The sequence below is a fragment of the Tasmannia lanceolata genome, unplaced genomic scaffold (genome assembly GCF_043159265.1).
Source record: "Tasmannia lanceolata isolate RefF3 unplaced genomic scaffold, GAP_Taslan_0.1 ptg000002l, whole genome shotgun sequence".
NCBI classification, from domain to species: Eukaryota; Viridiplantae; Streptophyta; class Magnoliopsida; order Canellales; family Winteraceae; genus Tasmannia; species Tasmannia lanceolata.
Window position 1 is genome coordinate 22097773 of NW_027518679.1, and position 20563 is coordinate 22118335.

General features: G+C 38.0%; 1 protein-coding gene across 1 annotated transcript in view; it reads left to right on the plus strand.

Annotated features, from left to right (window-relative positions):
• The first annotated feature begins 8131 nt into the window (after window positions 1-8131).
• EMB2654 (Tetratricopeptide repeat (TPR)-like superfamily protein) overlaps window positions 8132-20563 on the plus strand; it is a 59704-nt gene continuing 47272 nt past the window's right edge. Inside the window, exons 1-3 of the mRNA XM_077392966.1 lie at window positions 8132-8582; window positions 11326-11498; window positions 14891-14996. Of these exons, the coding sequence (XP_077249081.1) occupies window positions 8184-8582; window positions 11326-11498; window positions 14891-14996 (678 nt within the window). The 5' untranslated portion in view covers window positions 8132-8183. The remainder of the gene's footprint in view (window positions 8583-11325; window positions 11499-14890; window positions 14997-20563) is intronic.

A 20563-nucleotide genomic window follows, 5' to 3' on the forward strand; every position in this document is an offset into this window, starting at 1 on the left:
AGAATATATGCATGAATAAATGTGGAATTCTGAGATATAAACCAAACTTGAGACCAGATTTTTCTCAAGAAATAAACACTCAAAGCTTATACATTTGCACACCAATATCTTGAATAGAGAAAACAGGTTGGGGAATTGAATTAAAATCTCATATTCTTATATTACTACACTCAGACCTTATTACATTCACAGCTCTACAATCAAAGATTCCAGGTTGATTGAGATATCAAATGATTTTTTTTTTAACACATTACACTAAATCAGGCGTCAAAACTAAATTCCAAAACAGGGACAATATTAACATTCCACTACACTTCAAAGATTCAAAGTTATCATTCACATACATACAACATAGAACCTATCATTACAGCACAGAACCTATCACTTTCCTATAGCAAAAATTCATTTTAGACAAAACACCTCCATAAAAAATGATATTCCAGCTCTTTCTAACATATGTCTAGTGATTACTCTCTGAACTACATAGAATCTTCTACTAAAATTCAAATCCAAAATTAATGAATAGATTTACTATGTACACAACTTACTCTGTAGATTATCAAGATGGAATCCTTATAGCATAAGTCTACAGAACTCGCTCAAAGAAAACAATAACCTTATAAAACTATTGAAGGAAACAAGTATGAAATTGAAGAAAGTTTTTTTTTTTACAAATCATTCCCCAGACTATCACTTAAGCATAATTTATCAAACATAAAAAAAAAAATCACAAGTAAACATTCAATTAGCTAAACATTAACAAGATCATAATCCCAATCAAAATATGAAAAATAAATACCTATCTTAAAGTGAATTCCTCTTTAAATCCTCGCTCCTTATGTATGAAAGAGATCGATCGAGGCTAGGCTGGAGCTCCGGTGTACAGATACATGCTTGAAGTGTACAGATAAAAGGTTCTACCACATAAATCTATAGAAAATTTGAAGATGATGTCAGATCTACGATTTCTCAGAGCTATCCGGACAATAGGATTGCTCCGATCAAAACTTGGCCGGAATCCGGTGAGGTCGGCTAGAGAAGAAGGATCAGAAAAAATGGCTGGAGAATGATCGGAGAAGGCCGGAATCTACCGGAGAAGACGAACGGCTTAAGGTTTGGGTTTAGATCTGTTTTCTCTCACTAATTCCCTCTCTTTCTCTCTCTAAAAAAATTAGCACAAACCCCAGATCTCTACAAATGATAGCTTAAGTTGGTATTTATAGGAATTTCTGACGATTGATATCCGCACTCCAATTTGATAAGCTGCGCGGTTTTGACAGAAATTTTTGATAGGCGCACCACGGGTCGTGTCCCATTCGGATTTAAATCGCACCGTTCTAGGATAAAATCGCGTCCCTCTCAGGATAAACACACCCCCCTTTCTGGTTTATACCACGATCCTCTCTCGGCTTGTTCGCTAGGCAAACGCACTCGGATTTCGATAAAATTTTGCAGGGACCTAGTTGGGACCCTAACCTAGCTTAGGGTGAAGTTTGGGACCCTAATTCATTCATTTGATGGGGTTTTGCATAAATTTGGAGGGTTTAGGGCACAGTCAAAATGAGGTGTCTACAGCATCCAAGAAGCAACTTACTACAGCACTCTCAAGCACGGAAGCCGAGTATATCACTGCTACAACTACAGCTTCTCAAGCAATTTGGCTACGAAGGATTTTTTGTGATTTGAAAGAGGAACAAAACGGGCTTACGTGGATGTTTTGTGACAACAAATCCACAATTACCTTAACAAAGAATCCAGTTCATCAAGGGAGAACGAAGCACATTGAGATTCGTCATCATTTCATTCGAGAAGTCACAGCCAAAGGAGAAGTTGATTTAAAGCATTGCAATACTGAAGATCAAGTGGCAGATATTTTCACCAAAGCTTTGTCGGAAGAGAAGTTCAAAAAATTTCATCATATGATGGGAGTACAAACACTCCACATAGTTTGAATTAAGGGGGCGTGTTGGAATATCTAATTCAAACAGTGGTGACTTGTGCGGCCCAGCCAAGCCCACCTAAAGCTCTTCCAGAGAATGGTCCTGAGAGTCCTTTTCTATTTAGTGTTTTTCTTGTTTTAGTTGTTTTTATCTCCTAAGAGTCATGAGCCATTTAATAGGAAACTAAGTTTATCAAGGCTAGTTGTGGTAGAGTTTAATTAGGATTAGAAGAGCTAGAAACGTGTGTGTTTTTTTGTAGGTGTTGTACGAACAACAACTTTCTATTTAAAAGGCAGTTGAGTTTATTTTGATTAATGTAGAAAGAGAAGAAAAGTTGAAAAAAAAAACCCTCTCCACTATCTCTTTGTGTTCTCTACATTCAATAAAAGTTCTTTGTGTCATCTTCTGTACTTTTGATATTTTCTTCTCTCCCTTTGCATCTCTTGTTTTTTAAGTTCTTGAATTCTACAAGTTGCACCCCTAGCTCTATCTTTATTTTTAGTTCATAAAAATGTGATTCCTGCACAAAATGTATATATTCTTTTTGGAATAATATTTTATGGGATTTGCTAGGGACAATTGCAGAAGGCATTTTGCGAACAATTGTTGCATGAGAGTGCAGCCATCTCAGATGAATTAAATGAAATAGACAAAATTTGAGCCTATGTGGCTACACTCTCATGCAACAGCCGTTCCGCGAAATGCCTTCTGCAATTGTCCCTAGCAAATCCCATATATTTACAGGCAAACATATAAATTTGTAATAGTTATTTATCAGTTGTAGGAAATATATTTAGGAGGTTTAAATAACGTGGGAATGGCATTAATTGGTTTTCCATTGTATATGGTTTTGGGTTACGTAGTTAATGAAAATTCACGTTTATTAGTATAGGTGAACTAATAAGCATTTAGTAGTTCGGTTGGGGAACTGAAAAAAATAAAGATAGACAATAAATATAGGGAAATAATTTCAGCACAACTATGTTTTGATGCATGACACTCAAGTATCTTGTCTTTTAGCATTTAACTGTCACTAAGTGCTTTTTGGGGACCATAAAAACCCTTTTACAACTCTTTAAATATAAAACACAAGAAACATGAGCGCCATGTATTAAAACATGTTTGTGGTGAAATTTTTCCCTAAGTATATAAGGCATTTAATATGTCAGGTTCAGTTCTAGTCGGGTTGCCCAACACCTCAGCTCTAACTCAGCCCGAAATTCAATCCGGTTGGCTTTTTCTAACCCTAACCCAACCCAATCGGAGGAAATGCCAACACAGTCCAAGCTGAAATCGGGTTGAACATCTTCGATCTGAGTTGAGGCCCAACCCAAGTTGCACGCCTATGTAAGAAAGTCCCTACATATAAAAGTGTGTTGGTTGGTTACATTTAGCAAAGAGATTCTCGTAAATCAAATCCATTAAACCAGTAAGTCAATCCATTTGTAAGAGGTATATGTAAATATATGTAATCAATAATCTTCAAATGTGACTTTACCACCCTTAAAACATGTAACTGTTGAGACTTAACGCACAATTTATTACCCTAATATCTTCTTCCTTCATCATTAGCCTTGCTTAGGCTTGTGGGAGCTGTTTAATATTCATAAGAACCCACAGAGTCGAGTTGAAGCCAGTCTTTCCAAGGATAGAGTTCAAAGCATCACTAGAGTGAAAATGCATCATAAAAGAGATGTCCATTCCTGTTCTCCCATTAATTTTTAGGGAAAAGTGTTTCTAAGCTCTAGCTTAGATAAGCTTATCTGTGCCTGAGCTCAAAAACAGTGTGGGACCACATTGTTTGGATGATCCAAAGCATTCATTTGAAAGGCCCTTAAATAGATACGGTGTTAACCCATGTATGTTCTAATATAAGCTCAATAAGATAATGGATCGGTGTAGTGGGCCTACATGGGCTAGAGTTCATGTACCAGTCATTAACCCTAATATATCTCTATATATAGGGGCTGGAGGCAACAAACTTGGTCTTCCAAACTAGATACCTTGAGTGTAATGCTTTAAGCAACCTCTTGCTTAACCTAAACCTCTAACACCAATGGCTCGAGCAGTCTCAATTCAAGTTGGTTTCTCAACTGGATATGAATTGGGAGAGAGAAATAAGGATTTATCAAACCAAAACTCTACTTTCTATAAATGAGAGAGGGATAAATGAAATTTTGAAGAAGGAATACTCCAAAATTCATTCTCCCTTGCTTCCCCCTTTGAAAATCATTTTTCATATCTCTCTCTATCTCTCTTCCAATTAAAATAGTTTCAAAGAGAAAGGCTTCTAATCAATTTCTATGTTCTCTACAATAAAGATACTGATTAGATTAGACCTTAAAGAGGTGAATAAGAGTGAAATACAAGGTGACAATTTAGGGGGGTGAATTGGCTAATTAAAAATTTGGAGCTTAATTAAGTGGATTATTAAAATCAATTTGCCCATTAAGCCTTAACAAGTCTAACCTTTTATTAGTTATTAAATATAATGTAGGATATGGATTAAATATGATTTTTTTATGCTTATATACTCAACCCTTGTCCAATTAAACATCAACACAAGTAAAGGGTAGAGATTACCAACCACCAAAGTGCAAAGAGAAGGAGAATAGAAAGCATCCACAAGGCACAAATTTTATAGTGGTTTGGTCACAACTTGACCTACTCCACTCTTCCAAGTTTTTCTCCTTGGGATCTCCACTAAACCAATGAGATTCTTCAACGGGCGAATCTCAAAGTCGTACACCAACTTCTCCTTCAAATGGATCACACCCTTTTCACACAAAGCCTTGTGAGGGCGCCTCCCTCTTACAATGATTTACCTTTCTTAATGGGCCGAATCGGAGACCCTCACAAACAAATGAAGGAATAAAATAAAAATTCTCTTTGCCTTTTAGATAGGCTGATTACAACTTTGAAAGCTCACAAACATTCTAAGGAAGATAAAATGTAAAGCCTATGGAGTACCTCTTGATAGAATGTACAAATACAAGTTCAAAGAGGTTTTAACCTTTCATATAAAAGTTTAGGTTCAAGAAGATAAGATTTAATCTTGTAAAAAAGTTGTTTAGAAAGGTTTTGATAGTGTATATATAGCCCACAAAGAAATATGACCATTTGGGGGTAAAACTATAAATTACAGGGTTGAAACAGTCAACCTGCGAAAGCCCCAACGGATCTATTTCCTTGTCACGGCGGTCGACCTAGGCACGGCGGTCGCCCACCCTTATCGGGCTCTTAGTTTGAATTTCAAATTTCATACCGACGCGGTCGACCGGCCCTAGGGCGGTCGCCGGCGAGGGCTACCTGTTTGAAATTAATTTTCGGCTAAAAAACACGATCGCGGTAAGTGCGGTCGACCTCCAAGCCCAACCTGGATATTTTCTTGATTTTCAGAAAATATATCCGCGGTCGCCCGGTTTACCCCGGTCGACCGGCCTGATAAATTTCGAGATGCCCTGGACTTCCAGGTAGCATCCTGCGGTCGCCTGGCATAGCCCGGTCGACCGGCCCTGAATAAAATTCCATTTTTAACTTTAAATTCTAAGGGCTTTGGGCTTTGGTCTTGGGCTTAAGTCGTAGGTTTTCAAACACATATTTGAGTGTGTGTATGGTTTTCAAAGATATAAAAACTTAGGTATGAAAACCATTTTGAAAACCTTTTGAAGGTGCATTTAAACATAAAATCAAGAGGACTCCAAATACATTCTAAAAATAAGAACCTTGAGTCTTCTTGGAATGTCTTTGCTCTTAGCACTTTCTTTGACTTCTTTTGCTTGACTGAACATCTTGAACTTTATCTTGGCTCTTGTGACTTGTCCTCCAATCTTCAATGCATGTCGAGGTACATGAGGAGTCACCATGACATGTTCAACTCCAAGCTCCTTCTTGACACTTGTTGGGAAACTTGTGGGATCTTCATGTTGAGCTCCTTGACTTGATCATATCCAAATGGTGATGACTCCAATGTAGGTGCAAGCTCTTTGTTCCTTCGTCTCTTGATCCGCAAGCCATGTGTTGTGAAGAGTTGTGTAATGACGATTATGACATGAAATTCCTGTATAAAACACAACACCTCAAAGCAACACATTAGTTCATAAAAGCTAATCAATTTTGTTTGCTAGCATCAAAATAAGAATGTAAGGTGAATGATTAAATCATGGGAACCCTTGGGCTTACAAAGTGTTATTCACATCCACAATAGTCCTAGTAAAGAAAAAGAATCCATCGGTTCAACTTGTGAGGTTCGCAACATTCAGAACGATCGCAACCGTTCGAGGAGTATATCAAGCAGCGTGGTTCCTTGATTTCTTCTTCAAAGAGGTATTTCTTTATGTTTGATGAATATAATTAACTAATCTAAACTATAGGATCTTGGGCAATTGCAAGATCGAAAAGAAAATGTTAAAGTTGTATGTTTTTTTATTCCGCTGTGCATAGCGATCTTGCAAGAAAGGGATAACCTTCCTTCATCCAATACAATCTATAAAATGTAGAAGCTTGAGTCTTCTTGTTATCTTGGCTCCATAGCACTTTCGTGGACATCTTCAACTTGTGAGTGAACTTTTCAACTTGCTTTGGGTCTTGTGACTTTCTCCATTCTTTGAGCATCTTCAATGGTGCATGAGAAGGCCACCAATGCTGGTTCATCTCCAAGCTTCGCAAGGCATGCTTGTGGGATCTTTGACTTGAGCTCTTGACTTGAACATTCCAAGGATGATGTCTTCAATGTATGTACGTGTTTGGTTCATTGTGCATGTTGATCTGCAAGCTACGTGTTGAGTTGTATTGTGCTAGATGTGCTAACTTTGGTTTGATATTTGAATTTTCTGTCTAAGGCACAATACTACAAAGCAACATAGTAGTCCATAATGACTAATCAATTTGGGTTTGTTAGCATCAAAACAACAAGTTAAAGGTGATTAGTTGAATCCATGGGAAACCTTGGGCTAACACAACTAAAATGGTTTTGAGAATGTTTTGTTTGTGATTTGGTGGATGACCATGGAGTCTAGCATTTCTCTCTAGCCATAAGTGGTAGATGGTTGCCCCAAATGCAATTCTGATTGCTATAGCAGATTGTCCATGCCCTTTGAAGGTTGTTATTAGCCAATTTTCCTCATCCTGCAGTTTCTTTTTTAGTTTCCTTCCGCAATTAAATCTCCATAGGAGAGATTTCCAGAGCCATGATGAGTAACTGCATGTGAAGAACAAATGGTTGACACTTTCTCTTTCACCTTTGCATAGAAGGCTATTGGTTTCTCTGGAAGATCCTACGAATAGTAATCAATCCGTGCTGAGTTTGTTTCTTTGCCTGCCAAGTGATGAAGCTATGCTTTGGTTTGTGTCCCAGGAACCAAACTCTGGAATGCCAGTTGATTTTTTGGCTTTGAGTTCTAATTTTGTTCCAGGCATTACGGAGGGTGAATGTTATGTTCCATCCGTACTGGGTTTCCAAACTGGCTAGCTTTTCTTTCCAAGCATCATGAGGGCAGAAGACATGATAGCTTTGACATCACTATCCCTGTACTATGAAAATATGATCCAATTTCCCGTCTTTGGGGCACAACCATACTTTGATATCTTCAGAAATTTTATATGGTGTAAGCCCTTATAGTCACGTATTTTTTAAAAAGTACAGATCACATCATAGGATGATACACACCGTCCACGTGATGGAACACAACGAAAATAGGTTGTGCCCCAAAAATCATTTCCATAGGATTATCATAGCCCTGCAATCTATAGAGGTTTTCATAATATGCAGTAGTTCTATAGATCAGAGGGTTGGGAGCATCCTATAGGAATTATTTATTTGGCACAATCTATTTACACTGTGGCCCATCACATGGACGGTTTGGATCATCCTATAGTGCGGTCCATACAGTACTTTTTGAAAAATAAGGGACTATAAGGGCTTACACCCCCTATAAAATCACATCTTCATTATCCATCTTGCCTTTTAGTATTTAAAGACCTGTCTTATTGCATTTGACAAATAGCTCCCACAAGCGAATTAAAGAAGATGAGACACCTTGGGTTTGTGCAAATATCAAAATAAAGAAGAAGAAGATAAGACACCTGAGTTTGTGCAAATATCAAAATAAACTCAAGCTCAAGTCCTTTGTATTTTCTCCGGTTATTGTAGTTATATTAAATGTTTTATCCACATTTTCTTTACCCTGTCTATCTATAAGTCTATAACGGAGCACCGAATAGCATTAGCAAACGCCTAAGGCTATGATGATATCTGTAACCCGGCCAGTCTCCGACCTCGACAACCAAAAACACCACACCTTTCTTTCTTTTCCCCACCCTTTCCCTTCTAGAACAAAGAACCCTAATCGCTACAAGATCACCCTAATTTCCTGCAAGGAAGAGACTAAGACTACAAAAGTGGGTTTTGTAGATTATGATAAGGGAAAGCATTGTGTTGGGGTCCAAGTGAGTGGGCTCGGTAAAGATGATATTCCTAAGCGTTATCGTTTAAGGGTTGAAGGTGATCGATATCAGAGAGATTGGAAAATTTCAGAAGTGGTTAATAGGGTTCTTAAAGTCAATCACTGGGATGATATTGAAGGTATCCTTAATCGTTGGGCTGGTCGGTTCGCTAGGAAGAATTTCCCCATTCTTATAAGGGTATGCATAGACACATTTCCTGTGTTTTTTTAATTTTTTTTTATCTCTTTCTCTTTCACTTTCTTTTCTCTTTTGGATTTTTTTCTTTTAATTTTTTTTTGCATTGTAGTGTATTTAGGGTATGTATGTAAACTTGGTGGATGAAAATTGAAAACCACACAGAAAGGAAATGAGGGCCCTCTTTTGATATCACAAAAATCAATTTTTTTTTTTATAATACAAAAACTTACACTGAGAAAATTAGGGGCCTCTATGGATACATAAACAATTTGATTAAGGAAGGGTGATGGCGAAGTCCGAGAGTGGAGCACTAAGCCAGACCACCTCACTGGATGATCGATATTCTGTTTTATCCAATGATTTTGAAACAACATCCTATTCCTTTCATTTCCACGAGATTAGAGAATCACCTAAGAACATACAGCAGCCAGCTATGAAACGACGTGTCTCCTGACATCCAACCAAGTCAACATATAGCATAGACTATTAAATTTAGTGAGGATGATGACAGAAAGAATAGACACTGGTCTTTAGTTCTCTATAAATATCTTTTGCTTTGGTGAAAAACTGTAAGATGAAGCGTAAAAGGAGCAAAAACGAATTTACTTACTATCTGAACAAGTCATGTAATATTTGGTTTGTTCATTGTTTGGTAAACTGAACTTTCCACAAATTGTCGTTATGTTGTTGGGTCTTCAAGAAGCACACCATCAGTTTCATGATACTTAACATTAAGATCCAATGGGTTGTTATCATTCAAAAAACAGAAAAAGAAAAGAAAAGATCCAATGGGCTGTCAACCACCTTGCTATCGGTAAGATTTGCAAGACGAATTAGATTCTTTGATTTGACTGATTAGAGTGCCTCGTTCGAATTGTGACACATCTAGGCCCAAAATGTATGTGAGCTCCCAAGTCCCTCAATGAAAATGAGGACCGAAGAAAGAACTTCAGGCGTGTAAGTCTTGAACATCACCAAATATAATGATACCATCAACATAAATGAGAAGTGTGGTAATTACCGATTTACTACGACATGTGAACAAAGAATAATCCTTAGAATTCTGCTCAAAACCATGTGTAATCACCTCTTTGCGGAAATTTTAAAACCATGCTCACAGTGCTTGTTTAAGACCATAAAAGGATCTCTTTAGTTTAGAAACGAGTGATGGGGACTTGGGGACATATATCCCAGGAGGTGGTGTCATATATTCGGTCTCATGAAGGTCTCCACTTAAGAAAGCATTGTTGGCGTCCATTTGATACAAAGGTCATTGACGTGTAGTGGCAATAGCAATCAATGTCCGAACAGTAGTCATTTTAGCCACTGAGTCAAATGTTTATTTATAATTGTTACCATATTATTTCTTGTAACCTTGAGCTACCAGACGAGTCTTTTATCTATCTAGGATCCCAATGACCAATACATCAAGTAGATATGGAACTAAGTCCTATGTGTCACTTTCATGGATTGCACTAAGGTTCTCCTCTATAACCAAGCTTTATAACTAGGTTCATATCAGTTATCATTTGCACAATGTTATGGGAGGTTGGGAACCCACACGCTGAAAAATAATTAATGAAAGTTTGGTATCTGTCCAACCTTCGAGCTTAAAATGTCCTTGGGTATCTAACTTCTGCCAAGTGCTCATCCAACTCCTACACAATATTCTTCAAAAATCTTTCCCTTTAAATCGTGATAAGAGGATGCCTTATATCCTGACCCTTTTAAACAAATTGCATCAATCACTGTCAGGCAATACGGTGACTTAGCTGCATAGAAGAAGACATTTGCAAAATTCCAAAACTTGGAAACTGCCATATCAGCCTTATCAACTTGCTTCTTGGTTGCCAAAGAACTTCTTATGGTTCTCTGCGATCTAGGTATTGTTAATCGGGTGATGCCTCCACCAAATATAACTTTGTTGTAATTTAGGCAAAACTTTTTTTTCAATGATCCAACACCACTCTACCTTGTGCACATGCCGGATCACCCGATATAGTGGCTGCAAAACCAATGGACGATGCTCCAGTGGTAGGTCTTGAACTCATTTCAAACTTTTTATGGAATAAATGACAAAAATACAGGGAGAGGATGGAAATACATTACCTTCTTCGAATCAACCCTTGAATGGAAGCAAAAGCCTTGCCTTTGTGTATATGTCGTGGTAGAAGAAAACAATGAGAGAAAGCACACAAAAATGACCAAAAAAGTTCTTCTTCAACCTTGATTTAGGCTTTGGGGAAACAAAGAAGACCTAAATCTGACTAAAACATGGTTTTTATGGGGTTTAACCCTGCTATTCGTTTTTGGACGGGTGAAATACCTTAAAAGCACCCAAGTATATTTGAATTGTCTCTACCAAAATAATCAAAATCTGGAAAAGAATGCACGGCATGATGGGTCCAGATTTTAATCCGCAATGGGATGTTCTAGAATTCCTATGAAATGAGACCGAAAACTCAGTTTCCATCTAGTTCATTGGAAATTGTGCTGATGTAATTTTACTCCAGTCATGCCTTAATGGTGCCTCATAGATGTCATTAGACTTCCAATGGTTTTTACCTTTTCTAAACCTTATCTTATGTTATATGTAACGAAGCATGTTTAGTCGCATTTTGGTTAGGCTGTATGCTTTGGATGTACCATAAAGAATGTTAAAAACTTATTTTTATAGAAACTTGTAATAAAAGAAAGTGGCGAGCTATACTAAGGAATCTTACAATGTGGTGTTTTTCTGTAGGAGATAACTAAAGCGGGTTCCCTTGAACATAGTGTTCAAGTTTTTTGTTGGATGAAGAATCAGAAGAACTATTGTGCTCGAAATGACATCTACAATATGATGATTAGGTTGCATGCCAGACATAACCGAACGGATCAAGCACGTGGTTTGTTTTTTGAGATGCAAGAGTGGAGGTATAACTTGATTTTTTGTTATTTTTTTCTCTTTAGATTAAGGGATTATTGTCCACAAATCTTTTGACATGCAATTGTTTTTTTAGGTGATCATATTAATTAGCTAATCTATTAATCATCATTGTTACTTCCACATTATAGTCATGCAGTTTCATTTATTATAGTTCTACTATCATTAGTTTCATGATTAATTGGTATGTGAGAGTAAGATATGTTTCTTATCAAAGGAAGATAGAAAGTCATACGAATAATTAGACGCGAAGAAGACCATTGTGGGATCAATGCCATTTATTGTGTCTATTGCAGAGCATCTTGGTTTTTAATTTGCATTTTTGAAGAAGTTTTTTTTTCTTCTTAAGAAGCACTCCTTTGTTTTCACTTGTCTAGTTTTCTTTTTTTAGGATGAAAATGCAAACATAGAGATCCCTATAGCTTTGATAGCCACATTTTTGCTTATGCAGACATAGGTGTAGAAGTTGGTTGCTGTACTTGATCGTAGTGGTCTATGGTAGATCTAGATATTTTGAAGCTCTGATCGCTTGACAGCACCTCAGGCTATAAACCACATTTTTTGTTTATTTGCCTTCGTGCAAACTACGTCTGATGTGAGAGGGATTGGAGTGTCAGATCCTTGTTGTTTTACAAGTTTCCCAAATTTTGACATTAGCGTTTCCAAGCATTTTTTTTTTTTTGAGGGTTCAAAACAGTCTTCCATTAACTGCTTGGAGCGCTACCTCGTGTTAGGATTGGATAGTTTGTGCACTTGGTGGCTTCCATGGATGTGGTAGGTGCTTCTTAGGCTCCCTCTTCAGAATTGGTTCCTTATTCTCCGTCATTGCCCCCACTATAGTAGGCCATTATCCTACGACCAACAATTGACAGGGCAGAAATTTGAATGATGAGTCGCTGTTATGAGGGCGGTGCGATCAAGCAAGTATTAGATCATTTTTAGCCATAGCAAGAGGCCATGGTGGCCTTTGATCTAATAAATGCTTCCCTTCTGTAAGTCGGGGCTTGTTGCACGTATTATATCTAGTATTACTACGATAATCTGAGTAGTATTTACCGTGAAAGTGATTTGGAGGGTGAATGACTATTTAATAGTATTTATTTTCCTATGTTTCTGAAACTATATGTTTGTGGACACGTCAGTAGGTATTTTGGTCTTCATTTTCCTTCATACCTTCTACCTAAGAAATTAACTGCCTAGTGGTTAATTGTTGTATTGGAATTTCAAAATTTTCTGTTTTTGATTTCGATCATTATGCTTCACACTTATAATTTCATCGCTACAAGGAAATGTTTCGTACCAAAATCTCTTGAAAATTGGGATCTAAGATATTCATTCAGTGCCAAATCCCAAATTCCCTGACTTCAACCAAATCTATGAAATGCATGTGTGATAGCTTTCCCGACTCCATTATCTCATTTCATTGTGTGGGTTCCTTCGTTAAATCTGTTACCTTTAGGCCATGCATTTGATGTGCATGCAGTAAAACTGCAAGATATTGATATTTTTGTAGATCTTATTGGCGACCTGTAGATTGATCTTGGATGCATCATTCCAAGCATGATATTTGATTCTACTTTTTGGTATATCCTAACTAAATTCTGGAAATGAGGTACATTGCCAAGTTAGCTTGGTCAAGGCACAAAAGCCTTCAATTTTGACCAATTCTATGAAATGCTTATGAGATAGCTATCCCAACTCAGATCCAAAAAATGTCATGGTGAATGGGGAGAAGCTTGGTGCTCGGCTATCCCTCTCAGGGGCATGTTTCCAGGCACAAAAAGATGTCATGGTGAATGACTGCTTTGAGAGATGTGGTGACAGGGTGGCATGGAAACCGAGATTTCGAAGGAATTTTTTCGATAGGGAATTGGATTCTTTGGTAATGTTATTTCAACTATTGGAAGCTTGCTACATAAAGCAGAGTGGGGTAGACAAAAGGATATGGATTTGGGACTCTATTGGTTTTTTTTTTCCGTCAAATCCTTCTACAACCATATTGTGCCTTCATCTACACCCTCCACAAAAACAGAAGTGTGGAAAACACAGGCTCCTCCAAGGGTGTGTAAAGAGTTGGGTGGCTTGCAGAGGCTGCATTTAAACGATTGAATTTTTGCGAGAAAGGGGGATTTGGCTATTTGACCATTGCCCGCTGTGCATTGAGGCAGGGGAAACCATTGATTAAATTTTTAGTCATTACGAAGTAGCCAGAGCAGTGTGGGGTTGTATCCTTTCCAGGTTTGGTATTGCATGGGTCTTTCCATCCACTCTACCCGATCTTTTAGAAAATTGGACTGGACTACCTTGGAAGAAGAAAGGAAGGGTCCTTTGGGACCTATGCCCACTGGCTATTTTGTGGGTTATTTGAAAACAAAAGAACGCAAGGATTTTTGACGGGGTTGCAAAGTCGCACCACTTCCTATATATTAAAGTAATTGCTTCGGTAATTGCATGGGCTAGAACTCTTCCTCTATTCCAATTTGTATCGGCATATGATCTTTTGGAAGGTTGGAATGAGGTTTGTTTTAGTGTCGAAAGGAGACCGTTGGTGGTCCAAGTATGGGAGCCTCCATCGGAAGGAATGTTCAAAATGAACTTTGATGGCTCCAGAATGGGCAATCCCAGCCCTGCAGACATTGGAGGTGTATTGAGATATTCAAGCGGGAACACTATTTGGGCCTTCTCGGGGCCAATAGGGACTTTGGATGCAAATGGGACGGATGTAAGAGCAACATATCAGGGCATAAACTACTTAGACAAAGCCTTATAAAATAGAACAATCATAGAGGGTGACTCTATGAATGTGATTCAATGGTTGAGAGGGATGCTTGTGCTTCCATGGCGCTTTGCTAATTACCTTGATGAGATTCAGGATCGGTTAGGTGGATCCTCAATTACATTTAACCATGTTAGAAGATCGGCTAACAGATATATTGGCTCGGGATGGAGTTGAGAGGCAAGGGTTAGAGTTATTTGACTTCCTAGCCCCTTGATAAATATGTATTGCTACCCGTGCTTTTGCTGTAACCCCTTCTAGTTTCCTTTTGTACTCTTGTTGGACCATCTCAGTCGCTTTTCTTAAATGAAATTGCTACCATTCAAAAAAAAAGAAGAAGCTATCCCAACTCTGTTATCTTATTTCTGTCATTTTCCATACCTCCTTTAATCTATTACTTTCTGGACATTTCTTCTGATGTGCATCCGACTTGATTGCATCACATGAATTTTTTTGTAGATCTTGTTGAAGAGTAATTTTGAGATTTTAAGTGGCTTTTATCTCTCTAATGGCTCTAGTTCCTACATATTTACAGAGTTGTATCTAATTATTCTCCATCTATAGTTGTGGCTTAAAATTTTTATTAGATATCTTGTATACTGTTAGGTGCAAGCCTGATGTTGAAACTTACAATGCTCTAATCAATGCACATGGACGAGCTGGTCAATGGCGATGGGCTGTGAATATAATGGATGATATGCTTCGTGCAGCTGTATGTATTGGATTCCTCCTCCTTGATTGTACGTATTTTGTGACTTACATGATCATATTTCTTCTTTATATTCCCCCATTCTAATGGTAGCGGTTAAGAAAATGAGTCTTTGCATGCATACTATGTAATATTATTACATTTTGATAAATTGTAATTTGTTCATTTGTTGTAGTGTCGACTGTTCTCGTAGGGATCTACTTTTGGCACCCTATTTTCTTTATTTTAGCTCCTTCCCGGTCTTGTCTTAAAACCTTACGATTGGAAGCATGAAAATGAGAAGAGGGGTCACTATTAATTATTATCAGTAAAGTAAGAAGAAAAGGGGAGGCACATAGTGTCCCAAATATTTGGAATATATTAAATTTCTCGCAAAAAATATTTCAAGATTTTGAAAAAGCTGCAAAAAAGTAAGAAGTCGCTATGATATATATATATATATATATATATATATATATATATAGAGAGAGAGAGAGAGAGAGAGAGAGAGAGAGAGAGAGAAAACGGTTCCTACACATATGTGTAGAGAGTTCTCTACACACTAGCTTAAAATACAGTGGGGGCCCACATTGTTTGGGTGATCCAAGCCATCCATTTTAAAGGCCCTCACATAGATAGGGTGTCTACAAAAAATCAGATCCATAGGATCATCCCAACCCTACGATTTGTGGAGGTAAAATGGATGTCTTTAAACCTTCACAAATTAGTCCATTTTTTGCCTCCACAGTTCGAATGGTTAGGATGATCCTATGGATCTGATTTGTTATGGACACCCTATCTATGTGAGGGCCTTAAAAATGAATGGTTTGGATCACCCAAATAATGTGGCCCCCACTGTAGTTGAAGTTAGTGTGTAGATAACTTATCTACACATATGTGTAGGAACCGTTTTCTCATATATATATATATATATATATATATATATATCTAATACTATATAGTAGAAGAGAAAAGAAGATAATTTTTTGTAGAATTACACATCACTCTTTTTGACTTTTTTTAACAAAGGCACCCATTCAACACACATATTTTCAATCCTACCCCCTCCTTTATGCTTTTTAACAAAGGCACCCATTAAAGCCAAATAATTTCAATCTTATCCCCCTCCTTTATGCTTTTTTAATAAAAAATCTATAGGGTGATCTTAACCATCCGATTTAAGAGGAACAACATATTATGGAAACCTCTATAGATTGGAGGGCTAGGATCAGCCTATGGAAATGATTTTTGGGGCACAACCTATTTATGTTGTGTTCCATCACATGGACGGTTTGGATCAACCTGTGATGTGGTCTGTACAGTTCTTTGTAGGCCCGTGCATCGCACGGGGTTTTTTTTACTAGTATATATATATATATATATATGTAATAATATCAAGAGAGAGAGAGGAAGTCTCCCCCAAAATCTTTTGATTCCTCTCCCTCCCGAGAACCTTTCTATTGAAAAATCACTATCTTCTAATCTTCACCTTCTTCTTGAAATCTTTATAATTGTGATTCAAGGGTTGAATCATGATTTTAGTGGTTAGAGGTAGAGATAACTGATTTTTATTTTTATAATTTTTAAAACTCACTTGAAATCTAAGTTGTTAAATCCGTTTCGTTCGCCGTTTCGTTTTGGCGACCGGAATTGAACGCTTCGGTGTTTTGGCCGTTTCGTTCCTCTTCCCGGAGGGATTTTTTTTTAAGTAGTTAAAAATATGAAAAAAATCCAAAAAATAAGAAATTGTTAGAAAATTATAAGAAATAATTAAATGAACCAAATATGTAAAAAAACCATCAATTTTATTCCATAAAAAAGTTCACACTACAAGTTTAATACATAAAAAACAAGAAAATACAAAAAAAAGAAAAAGAAAAAGAAAAAGAAAAATACATCTCTAAATCACATCTCACATCATGTCTCTCGTACATAGCTTATTACATCATGTTGAATAGGGTGGTTGAGAATCATCATAATCAAGCGAGTGGTAGCCCTCATCGTTGTCGCCACCTGCACCACCAGCTCCAGAAGGAGGGTCTTCAAGGATTGTGTCGTCGCGGCCCCAGCAGCTGGCACTTCAATGTTTTCTCAACCAATATCTTCTGGGTTTAAAATAACGTCTTCATCTTCTGCAACCCAATCCATCATAACATTTAGGTGATTCATACCCAATGGGTCGCTAGTGGTAGAAGATTTTCTCTTTAATTCCCTAAAAATAATGTCCAACATAAATGACTTTAAAATTTAAAGCTTCAAGACAAGTGGTGAGATCTGAGAACATTAACTTCAATTAAGTAGCATACATTACAATGGACACACCACCAGGTCATTCAATCGGCCATGTTCCAACCTGTTTCTTCTTGCCGAGTGGATGTGTTCAAAGGTGTTCCAGTTCCTTTCACATCCAGTTGCACTACAGGTTTGGCTAAGAATTCTGACGGTGAAACTTTAATTCCAGGACGTCATTTCTGAACTGGTTCCACCATGCAACTGTACAAAATCAATGAATAGTTAAGCATTTACCTATAGAGAGTTTAAATGAAATAAACTTAATTAAATGAATAAATCAATAAATATACCTCACCCCAAATTTCCTCGATTGTGGATTGCCAACTTAGTTCCGAACGTACCGGAAGACTCTCGATAGCACTCAATTTGACCCGTGATGGTGTCCTGTGTTCCTTCATCAGCTACCAATCGGCTAACACACTCCATCAAGCCTCTGGCGACTTCATTATGCTTGGAGAAAGTTGGACTGAAAAAGAGAGCAGGGTTTAGAAAATATCCTGCTGCGTGGATGGGATTGTGAAGTTGTTTATCCCTTCTTTGGTCAATAATCCTCTTCATGGGCATATAATCTAATTTTTTGTTCCTTAACCTAGCCTTGATGTTTTCTTTGGCCTTATCCATGGCCTCATACTAGTGTAACCCATAGCCGGTTTGTATTGCCGGTCTACCAAGCGTAGCACTCTCAGCAAAGGCTGCCTGATGTTTAAAATGTACTTATACTGGTCCCCCAAAATTCTTTGTCCAACACACTAGTATCTCTTCACTCAATTGGTGTCGGACATACCTACTAGCACCATGCTCTTTAGACACGAACATTTGTTGAAGGGCTTTCCTATGAAGCACCAAACTTTGTATGCTAATGAAATTTGTAGCAAATCTGGTCCACGCAAAACGACACAAGTCTCTCCCACCTGTGAAATTCTTTCTCATCAAGTTCAGTGGGGCTGAGTAGGGCTGCGTGGTTGTGGATAGACCTCCTAATCTTTCGAGCCTTCTCAATTGTGCTTCCTATGAGAGGAAACACATCAACTTTGCCCAGGTTCTCTTTGACTAGATCTAAGCAATGGGCTTCACATGGGGTCCAAAAGAAGGTGCCATATTTGATTTCTAATCTCTTCCCTGTAGCTTTATAATTCGGCTCACTATCGGTTATAAATTGGACTACATTTTTCGGACCCTCTTCTAAAACAATGTCATAAAAAATATTAAACAATGCATCGACATTCTTCACTATGCCAGATGCATTAATAGATCTTAGGAAAACTACCCCTTTAGGACAATACATCAAAAAGTTAATTAAGGCACGTTGTTTGGTATCTGACCATCCATCGGCATAATGCCACAGCCACTGAATTTCCATGAAAATTTAACTTCCCCTAAGTAGCTATATACTTCATCAACAATTCTCTTTAATATGATCCCCCTCAAATCATGATAACTAGGTGCCTTGTAACCCGACCCTACGTCATTTACGGCATCAAACATCGGTTGCCAATACGGTGAATTGGCAACATTGAAAGGCAGGTTGGCATCATAACAAAAATCCATTTTTTGATATATTTCATCGATTCCATGACCGGAACAAAGGGGGATACACGTTACACCACGATTTGAATCAAAAGAGAGTTCGAGAACAAAGCATGCCAACCGCCATATTTGCCCGATCAGCGGTTTCTTTCGTTACCAAAGCACTCTTATTGCCTGACTGGGATCCAGGGGTTGTTCGTAGTGCAAACAAATCTCTCAATCCCCCAAAAATACCCTTCTTCCTCTGTGCCCCACTTGGTTCTACAACAGTTTTCTTCCCCTTATGCCTAGTCTCATGTGGTCTCCTACTGTCAATGTCTTCTTCTTCCTCCCCCCCTCCTCTTCCTCCTCTGGAATGCCATAAAATCCACCTACCTTTGCTCTAGTTACACTTTTCCTAGCCCTTTCTTTTCTCGTCCGGTCTAACAGTTGCCCCATTCTCCATTTTACATCGGCATTGACTTTTTTACATGCCGCTACTTCACAAGAAACACCCTCTAGATGTTGTTTAGGCCGTGTTATACCTCCAACTTTTAGGATTTTATCATAAAAAGTGCACTGAAAACACTTTCGTTGACCCGGAAACACTAGGCCATAAGCCCATGCCGAGTCATCCAATCTAGCGGGTGCGGAACCAATAGAGGAGGCTCCTTCAGAAGGTCCCGAACTCATTGTATATTAATTTTAAATGAAAAAAAGAGAATACTCAACTCAACTGAACTCAACAAAGCCTTTGTCCCAAACTAGTTGGGGTCGGCTAAATGAATCCTTTAGAAAAATTTCATGAAGAAGGTGAAAGGAATCTAATCGGCTCTAATCCTGGTTCTAGTTGGGTTCGTCTATGTGGATCATTTTCTTCCATTCTATCCTATCCAAGGTCATGTTCTCTGTTATGTTCCTAGCTATCAAGTCTTTCCTCACTGTTTCTACCCAAGTTGTTTTTGGTCTGCCGCTTCCTCTTTTTACTCCATCAACTTGGCACGAGTTGCCTCTTCTCACTGGAGCATCCAAAGGCCTAACCTTGGATATGTCCAAACCATCTTAAGCGATGCTCTCTCATCTTCTCCTTAATTGGTGCCACCCCCACCTTTTTACGAATGTCTTCATTTTTAATTCTATCTAACCCTGTGTGGCTGCACATCCATCTAAGCATTTGCATCTCTGCTACACTCATCTTATGCACATGCTGCTTCTTGGTGGCCCAACATTTTGAGCCGTACAACATGGCGGCCTCATAGCTGTCTTATAGAACTTTCCCTTCAACTTGGTAGGGGTTTTACGGTCGCACAGAACTCTTGAGGCAAGCTACCACTTCAACCAACCTGCTCTTATTCTATGATTAACATCCTCTTCAATCTCTCCCTTCTTATGTAGAATTGAACCAAGAAAGCGAAAGATATCCCTCTTAGGTACCTCCTATCCAGTCATATTTACTACATCCTCGTCCCGCCTCCTTACATTACTAAAGTTGCACTCCATATACTCTGTCTTAGTCCTACTCAGTCTAAAACCTTGGATTCCAAAGTAGTTCTCCATAAGTCTAACTTAGCATTTACTCCTACTTTGGTTTCATCGATTAATACTATGTCATCTGCAAAGGAAAAGAAAATAAGGAAATAAAATTAAGTAAAGGAAAAGAAATGAAAGTTTCACTTCCCTGAAGTTGAAGCCTTTTGTTGGATGAGAGAAAATATAGTATAATGAAGGAGATTGGAGAGGAGGAGCCTTTGGAATCGGAGGAGATCGGAGAGATAAGTCCTTGTCTTGTATAT